At 41.8% G+C, this 9,235-nt stretch overlaps 1 protein-coding gene across 1 annotated transcript; it reads left to right on the top strand.

Annotated features, from left to right (window-relative positions):
- Positions 1 to 7,918: 7,918 nt before the first annotated feature.
- Positions 7,919 to 8,488, top strand: LOC129651524 (interferon alpha-H-like). The gene has a single exon (XM_055580215.1). The coding sequence runs from the start codon at positions 7,919 to 7,921 to the stop codon at positions 8,486 to 8,488; it is 570 nt and encodes a 189-aa protein (XP_055436190.1).
- The last annotated feature ends 747 nt before the right edge of the window (positions 8,489 to 9,235 follow it).

Raw genomic sequence — 9,235 nt, forward strand, 5'->3', positions numbered from 1 at the left:
TCACTTTCATCAAGAGGCTCTTTAGTTCTTCTTCACTTTCTGCCATAAGGGCAGTGTCATCTGCATATCTGAGGTTACTGGTATTTCTCCCAGCAACCTTGATTCCAGCTTGTGCTTCTTCCAGCACAGCATTTCTCCTGATGTACTCTGCATATAAGTTAAATAAGCAGGGTGACAATATACAGCCTTGATGTACTCCTTTTCCTATTTGGAACCAGTCTGTTGTTCCATGTCCAGATCTAACTGTTGATTCCTAACCTGCATACAGGTTTCTCAAGAGGCAAGTCAGGTGGTCGGGTATTCCCTTCTCTTTCAGAATTTTCCAGTTTATAAATAGTTTTCCAATAAACTGTGGAAACTCCCTATGGCCAAGATCTATTTGCTAGTGGCAGGAGTGATGCTCTGCTCCATTCCTGCTTGTCCTCTTGACAACAAAAATATCTTCATACATTTGAGACAGATGAAAACGATCCCCTCTCAGTCATGCCTAGACCACAGACACGACTTCAAGTTTCCTTGGAGAAGAGAGAATATCACCCCAATCCAGATGACTCAAGGCACCTGTTATCACCAACAGGCGCTCCAGCAGATCTTCGACCTCTTCACCACGGGGAGTAGCTGTGCTACTTGGAACAGCGCCCTCCTCGACAAACTACTCCAGCCTGGGTCAGAGCCTGGAACAGCTGGAAGAAGTGACTCTGGGTTGTCCTGATTTGGGAATTGCTGTCCGGAAGTATGTCCAAGGAATCCATCTCTACCTGAAGGAAAAGGAATACGGCCCCTGTGCCTGGGAGGTTGTCAGAGTGGAAACTGAAAAGTGCCTTTCCCTCATGTAAGAATCCTCAAGAAACGTCAACAGATACAATGAAAATTATACTTGTGACAACTCTCTCCTCAATCAGATTGTTTTCTTAATTCTCCAAAGTGATCTGGACTTCCGTTTGCTTACAAGCTGAAAAATATCTGGAATAAAAATCCTAGTTTTACAAAAACATTTAGACAGAAAAACAAAATCTCTTTTCTAAAATAAACAATTTTATAACATAATGTAAAAGATCTTTATGTATTTGGGGGTATTTACTATTTTCAACATCTGAAGTTTACTTTTTTATGGAAGTTTTTAGGAGAGTATATTGTTAAAGGTATTTGTCAGTTAACCTAATGTTTAGCCTCTGTAAGAGGTAAACAGAAACTCGGGTCAGGAATTTGATTCTAAAGAAAACCGTTCTTTCCTTCTTTGAAGAGCACAACGCAGGCCTTCTTGATCAAGTGAATCTTCTAGTTTGCTCTTCTCCAAAAAGTGAGTCAGGGAAATGGGTCCCTTTGTTTTGCAATTTTTCCATCATTAACACATGACTTCAATTTTGTCTGTAGTACTTGAGTCTATTCTCCTTGAAGGCAAAGGGAAAAGATTAGTGGATCACATGGGATGTTTCCAAGGGCCAGGGCTACACAGGGGTAATAGCACTTCTGCTCACATTACCCGGCCCGGACTTATCCTCATGGGAGTCTCACTGCAAGGAAATTTGGAAATAATTGGATGATTAAGACAGAAGGAGACAAGTTCAGTGCACAAGACCATTTTTTCATTTTTGCGCACTATTTGTCCTAATGGAGCTCTGCGTGGGTGTGCAAGGGGAAAACCAATGTTCTTGCTTGCACACAGTCTGATTTAAACTCTTATTTCACAGTTTCAGCTTGGGGAAGACGACAGAGCTGTCACTCAGAGTTCACAGGATCATAGACTATTTGAAAGAAGCATTCAGGTTGACTCCCAAAGGCATAGGCCAATGAGGAAAACATCTACAAGTGTAGACAAAGTGTTTCCTTACTGCCTGAGGGAGACAAGGAAAGAGTGATCAGGCAGCCCCTTGCAAGCACTTGAGAATCACTGAACGAAAAGTGGACACTGAGTCCTCCACTCACCATACCTTCCAAATATTGAAAATGCAAACTTGAAGAAAATATTTCTGCAAATGATCTTTAAAAAGTATCTCACACAATATTTCATCATATCTTCCCTTGGAGAAACATGAAGAATCTCTAAATTATTGTGTTCTCACATCATATATATCTAATAGATATTGGGTTTATTGTTTCTCCTATCATTACCATCCTTGTGAACTGATGTTACTTGAATATTGATTGAGCTCAAGAAATGTTTCAGCCCAGACTCGACTTTGAGAAAACGGCGTTCAGTAAGATAATTTCTCTCCCTTCAGAAATTTTACAGACTCCGGAGGTATTCTGAGGATAAAACAGGGCACGTAATATCTTACGATTCAAGCTTCTTCAACAAAATAGCATAGACTGGGTAGTTTGCAAAGACCAGAAATGTATTGCTGCAAGTTAGTTCTCAAGTATGGATATCCGAGAACTGTGTGTCAGCTTGGTGCAGTTGTGGTCAGAGCCTGCTTCAGGTCTCACACTGCAGAGTTCTCTCGTATCATCACAGGGCAGGAGAGGGACTAGTTTTTATCCAACTCTTTTATAAGGGCACTATTTCCTTTTGTGAGGCCTCCATCCTCACACCCTAATCACTTCCCAAAAGGTCTGTCACCTAATATCATTACTTTGGGGTTTACGACCTCATGATATGACTTTGGTGGGGTCCTAACCATTCAGAACATAAAGGTCTTTAAAGTCTACATGCTTGGCATGTAGAAGGAAGAAAATAGTCACACTGAGCAAAAAAGAATGAGCAGGTTAGTAGGCAAAATAAGGAGACCAGGGATTCAGATCCAAACTCTAGATTTTCAACCTGTTGTAAGGCTTTAATTATTACATGTCAAAAACTGGAAGCGAAACTAAAATGAAGCTCACCAGCCATGCAATGGAATAAAATAAGAGCATGGAAATGATCATTCATCATTCCTTGTGAGGAGTCTCTGAAGTATCTCAGGTCAGATCAGATCAGATCAGATCAGTCGCTCAGTCGTGTCCGACTCTTGGTGACCCCATGAATTGCAAGCCTCCCTGTCCATCACCAACTCCCAGAGTTCACCCAGACTCATGTCCATTGAGTCAGTGATGCCATCCAGCCATGTCATCCTCTGTCGTCTCCTTCTCCTCCTGCCCCCAATCCCTCCCAGCATCAGAGTCTTTTCCAATGAGTCAACTCCTCATGAGGTGGCCAAAGTACTGGAGTTTCAGCTTTAGCATCATTCCTTCCAAAGAAATCCCAGGGCTGATGCCCTTCAGAATAGACTGGTTGGATCTCCTTGCAGTCCAAAGGACTCTCAAGAGTCTTCTCCAACACCACAGTTCAAAAGCATCAGTTCTTTGGCGCTCAACCTTCTTCACAGTCCAACTCTCACATCCATACATGACCACAGGAAAAACCATAGCCTTGACTAGACGAACCTTTGTTGGCAAAGTAATGTCTCTGCTTTTGAATATGCTATCTAGGTTGGTCATAACTTTCCTTCCAAGGAGTAAGCATCTTTTAATTTCATGGCTGCAGTCACCATCTGTAGTGATTTTGGAGCCCAGAAAAATAAAGTCTGACCCTGTTTCCACTGTTTCCCCATCTATTTCCCATGAAGTGGTGGGACCGGATGCCACAATCTTCATTTTCTGAATGTTGAGCTTTAAGCCAACTTTTTCACTCTCCACTTTCACTTTCATCAAGAGGCTTTTGAGTTCCTCTTCACTTTCTGCCATAAGGGTGGTGTCATCTGCATATCTGGGGTTATTGATATTTCTCCCGGCAATCTTGATTCCAGCTTGTGTTTCTTCCAGTCCAGCGTTTCTCATGATGTACTCTGCATGTAAGTTAAATAAACAGGGTGACAATATACAGCCTTGATGAACTCCTTTTCCTATTTGGAACTAGTCTGTTGTTCCATGTCCAGTTCTAACTGTTGCTTCCTGACCTGTGTAGTAGTAATTGCCATGTTGGTAAACATCCACCAGAGAGTATTGTGGTAAACTGCCTGCTCATTGCTGTGAGCTATGAGCATCAGGGAGAGTTTGAGTTCAGATACATGGCTCTGTGTACAACACCCAGCATGTTCTTTTCTGTCAGGACCTCAGTTCAGTTCAGTCGTTCAGTCACTGGTGACTCTCTACGACCCCTGAACTGCAGCATACCAGGCTTCCCTGTCCATCACCAACTCCCAGAGCTTGCTTAAACTCATGTCCATTGAGTCAGTGATGCCATCCAACCATCACATCCTCTGTCGTCCCCTTCTCCCCCTGCCTTCAATCATTCCCAGCATCAGGGTCTTTTCCAATGAGTCAGTTCTTCACAACAGGTGGCCAAAGAATTGGAATTTCAGCATCAGTCCTTCTATTGCATATTGAGGACTAATTTCCTTCAGGATGGACTGGTTTGTTCTCCTTGGGATCCAAGGGATTCTCAAGAGTCTTCTCCAACACCACAGTTCAAAAGCATCAATTCTTTGGCACTCAGCTTTCTGGTCCAGCTCTCACATCCATACATGACTACTAGAAAAACCATAGCTTTGACCATACAGAACTTTAGGCCCAAGTAACAGCTCTGCTTTTTAATATGCTGTCTAGCGGAGAAGGCAATGGCACCCCACTCCAGTACTCTTGCCTGGAAAATCCCATGGATGGAGAAGTCTGGTGGGCTGCAGTCCATGGGGTTGCTAAGAGTCGGACACGACTAGGCGACTTCACTTTCACTTTTCCCTTTCATGCATTGGAGAAGGAAATGGCAACCCACTCCAGTGTTCTTGCCTGGAGAATCCCAGGGACGGTAGAGCCTGGTGGGCTGCTGTCTCTGGGGTCACACAGAGTCAGACACAACTGAAGCGACTTAGCAGCAGCAGCAGCAGATTGGTCATGGCTTTTCCTCCAAAGAGCGAGTGTCTTTTAGTTTCATGTCTGCAGTTACCATCTGCAATGATTTTGGAGCCCAAGAAAATAAAATCTGTCACTCTTTCTTTTGTTTCCCCATCTATTTGCCATGAAGCAATGGTACAGGAAGCATGTTCTTAATTTTTTGAATGTTTTAAGTTTTCAGCCAGCTTTTTCACTCTCCTCTTTCACTTTCATCAAGAGGCTCTTTAGCTCCTCTTCCCTTTCTTGCCTTAAGGGTGGTGTCATCTGCATATCTGGTTATTGATATTTCTCCTGGCAATCTTGATTCCAGTTTCTGCTTCATCCAGCCCAGCATCTCACATGATGTACTCTGGATATAAGTTAAATAAGCAGGGTGACAGTATACAGTCTTGGTGTACTCTTTTCCCACTTTGGAACCAGTCCTTTGTTCCATGTTCGGTTCTAACTGTTGCTTCTTGACCTGCATACAGGTTTCTCACGAGGCAGGTAAGGTGGCCTGGTATTCCTCTCTCTTGAAGCATTTTCCACAGTTTGTTGTGATTCTAAGGTCAAAGGCTTTAGCCCAGTCAATGCAGTAGAAGTAGATGTCTTCTGGAATCATGACCTAGTTGAGGACAATTAGGGGTGAGGCATCCTCCTGAGTTTAACATATGCTATGCTATGCTAAGTCACTTCAGTCGTGTCTGACTCTGTGTGACCCCAGAGACGGTAGCCTACCAGGCTCCCCCGTCCCTGGGATTCTCCAGGCAAGAACACTGGAGTGGGTTGCCATTTCCTTCTCCAATGCATGAAAGGGAAAAGTGAAAGTGAAGTCGCCTAGTCGTGTCCGACTCTTAGTGACCCCATGGACTGCAGCCTACCAGGCTCCTCTGTCCGTGGGATTTTCCAGGCAAGAATACTGGAGTGGGGTGCCATTGCCTTCTCTGGAGTTTAACATAGTGCTGGGTAAAGGCTGCAAAATGTGTTGCACTTGCTACTTGAACCCCCAGACCACATGTGCCTTCAAGGAAGGAGACTCCTACTGGTTTTAGCAACAAACTCAGTATGACTGGTACCAGCAGGAATAGAGTGGAAATACCAGATGCTGTCTATTATAATTCCAGGAAATAGGGTCCAGATGAAGAAAAATAGCTGGGTCACTTGCAAATGCCTTCCAGTAGTAGGAGGAAATCTGAGAAACTGCTTCAGCTACAATTACTTGTTGAGGAGTTCCCTGATGGTGCAGTGAAGAAGAATCTTTCCTCAGGAGAGACAGATTCAATCCCTGGTACAGGAAGTGTCCACCTGCCACGGAACAACTAAGACAGTGCTCCACTGTTACTGAGACCCTGCTCTAGAGCCCACACGCTGCAAGTCCTGAAGCCTGCACGCTAGAGCCTGAGGAGGACCGCACAGCAAGTAAACCGGGTACTGAGAGGAAGAGCGATCCCCACTGGCCACAACCGACGAAAGTCCAGGCAAGCAGTGAAGACCCAGTGCATCCAGAAGTGAATAAATAAGTAAATAACCACAAAACAACTTGTTGAGCGATTACACTGGGCCTGGTACAGAGGATACCACAGAGAAGAAGACAGAGTTCAGTCACTACAGAGCTGATTTGCCAAAGATGGTCACTTACCTCTTACTTGAAGTTTGGAACATAAGGGGACAAGACAACATAAAATCCACTGCAAAATCAAAAGAATTCAGGAGCAAAGCCAAAAGTTAAATCTTCCCATGAAATAATCAACATTTACCCCATTCTGAATTAATTACAAAGATGATTTCCTTTTATTTGAAAACAATAGACTTGGATTGGAACTTGAAAGTCATTTGGGAAATCTGAAATTTAATGCAAAGGAACAGAGAGAAAGATTCACATGGATGGTGATTCCTAAATCATGCTTTCTCACTGGGGATAATGCTACTTCCACGCATGCAGACATTAGTTTTCTGGAATATGAACAAATCTTGTCATTACAATGATTAATTATTACACGTCAAAGCTCAACCTGATACAAGAAAATCTAACCCTTAGTATTTATTTCTGTCTTTGGCCTTTCTTGTGTATCATACATAAGAGAAGCAGTGAGATAGAGTTTATGGAATATAAACAAATTGTATACAAGATCAGTGGTACAACCTAAGGTAACTGGAGGACTTTCCATCATTTGCTTGATCTCAAAGTCATATTGTGAGAATTTCCCTTTCTGTACTTCTGAGAAACCATTGTCCGTCTCATGCATGTTGCTTATGTTTGAAGGTCAGTGTGATTTGGGGTCCAGAAATTAAATAAAAATGGAAAATTTATTTGTAAATAAAATACAAAAAATATTATCATTTCTTACAAAATTCTACAAAGATGGTTCAATATGTCAAAGTATTAAAGAGAAAAAATGTTGATAATATCCAGATGAATATCTAGCAGGCAGTAAAACTAAAAATTATTTTCTGACATGAAGAAAATTCAATGATAAATACTTTGAATATTAAAGAACTATTTTTAAGTTATTCAATGATTTGAGCAGCTTTGAATGACTTTTAAGTAGTCTATATCTTGGTATTATTAAAAGTATTTATGTAAATTTTATTTCAATATGTAATTGGATACATATCTACTTATAAAAGTAAACATATGACATTAAAAATCACTCTGAAAACTGAGTTTATAAAGAAAAAAAAATTCAGTAGCTTTTAAATTTAAATTATAGCTTAAATTTTTATGTAATTCTAAACTACACTGAATACAAAGAGTAAGATTTACACCTCTTTTTTTATGTACAGAGAAAAGATATTCATAGAGTACATAAATACATACACAGTATATCTGTGTTATCAAAATTTCACAGTGCAGGGCAATTAAGAAAAAATATCTAAAAGGCTCTGTGGGCAGAAGAAAGAAGAGAAACATGAAAAAAAAAAAATGATTGGGTAGTGCTGCCCTAACCCACTGGAGAGTGCAAACTGAAAAGCAAAAACAAAAGTAGAAAATAAGAGGGAACTTTCAGAAAGTGGAAACCATTGGCTCCTATTTAAGACACAGGCCTGAAGGAAGGTCTTCAGAGAATCTAGAGAGCAGGTTCACTGAGTCACCCACCGCCCCAGGCCACAAGCATCTGCAAGGTCCCTGATGGCCCCAGCCTTGTCCTTCCTCCTGGCCCTGCTGCTGCTCAGCTGCAACGCCATCTGCTCTCTGGGCTGCCACCTGCCTCACACCCATAGCCTGGCCAACAGGAGGGTCCTGATGCTCCTGCAACAACTGAGGAGGGTCTCCCCTTCCTCCTGCCTGCAGGACAGAAATGACTTCGCATTCCCCCAGGAGGCGCTGGGTGGCAGCCAGTTGCAGAAGGCTGAAGCCATCTCTGTGCTCCACGAGGTGACCCAGAACACCTTCCAGCTCTTCAGCACAGAGGGCTTGGCCACCACGTGGGACCAGAGCCTCCTGGACAAGCTCCGCGCTGCACTGCATCAGCAGCTCACTGACCTGCAAGCCTGTCTGAGGCAGGAGGAGGGGCTGCGAGGGGCTCCCCTGCTCAAGGAGGACTCCAGCCTGGCTGTGAGGAAATACTTCCACAGACTCACTCTCTATCTGCGAGAGAAGAGACACAGCCCTTGTGCCTGGGAGGTTGTCAGAGCACAAGTCATGAGAGCCTTCTCTTCCTCAACAAACTTGCAGGAGAGATTCAGGAGAAAGGACTGACACACACCTGGGTCAACATGGAAATGATTCTCACGGACCAACAGACCACACTTCCTCCTGCGCTGCCATGTGGAAGACTCTCATTTCTGCTGTCATCATGCCCTGAATTGATTCAATTTGTCAAAGGTTTTCAGGAATATTAAAGGATATCATGTTCTACTCTACAGGAACTACTCCCTCACAGATACTCAAGCTGATCTATCTACTTATTTATCTACATGGACATTTATCTACTTTAATATTTATTTATCTATTTATATTTACTTAAATTATTTTGTTCATATAATATTATGTATATATACTTAAGGGAAAATACATATTTTGTATTTAGTCAGCTTATAATTTTCCTTATTCATTAAATTATTACTATTAAAAAACATCCTTTGCTTTTTTCTTTAAAAAAGCTACACCAAGCTGAATGCACAACTTGATTAAAGAATTTATTTTACAAGTCCTTGACCCATTTTTTTGATACGCAGATTCGAATGAAAAATACACTTCCTTTAGCCAGGTTCTGTGTTGTCCTCAAGACCTAGATATAAACATAACTAATTCAATCATTTTTGTAACTTTGATTTTTTTAAAAGGAAATTATATATCAAATCAATAATTAGTTAATTCATATTAAAATGTTAACTATTTAAAAAATAGTACTAATTAGTAGCAGAAATGAATATCAGTTAGGTTGAATTCTACAATAAAAGGAGAAAATTGGAATACTGCCAGTAGAATATGGACAAAGCTGTG

Source organism: Bubalus kerabau, chromosome 4, assembly GCF_029407905.1.
Source record: "Bubalus kerabau isolate K-KA32 ecotype Philippines breed swamp buffalo chromosome 4, PCC_UOA_SB_1v2, whole genome shotgun sequence".
NCBI classification, from domain to species: Eukaryota; Metazoa; Chordata; class Mammalia; order Artiodactyla; family Bovidae; genus Bubalus; species Bubalus kerabau.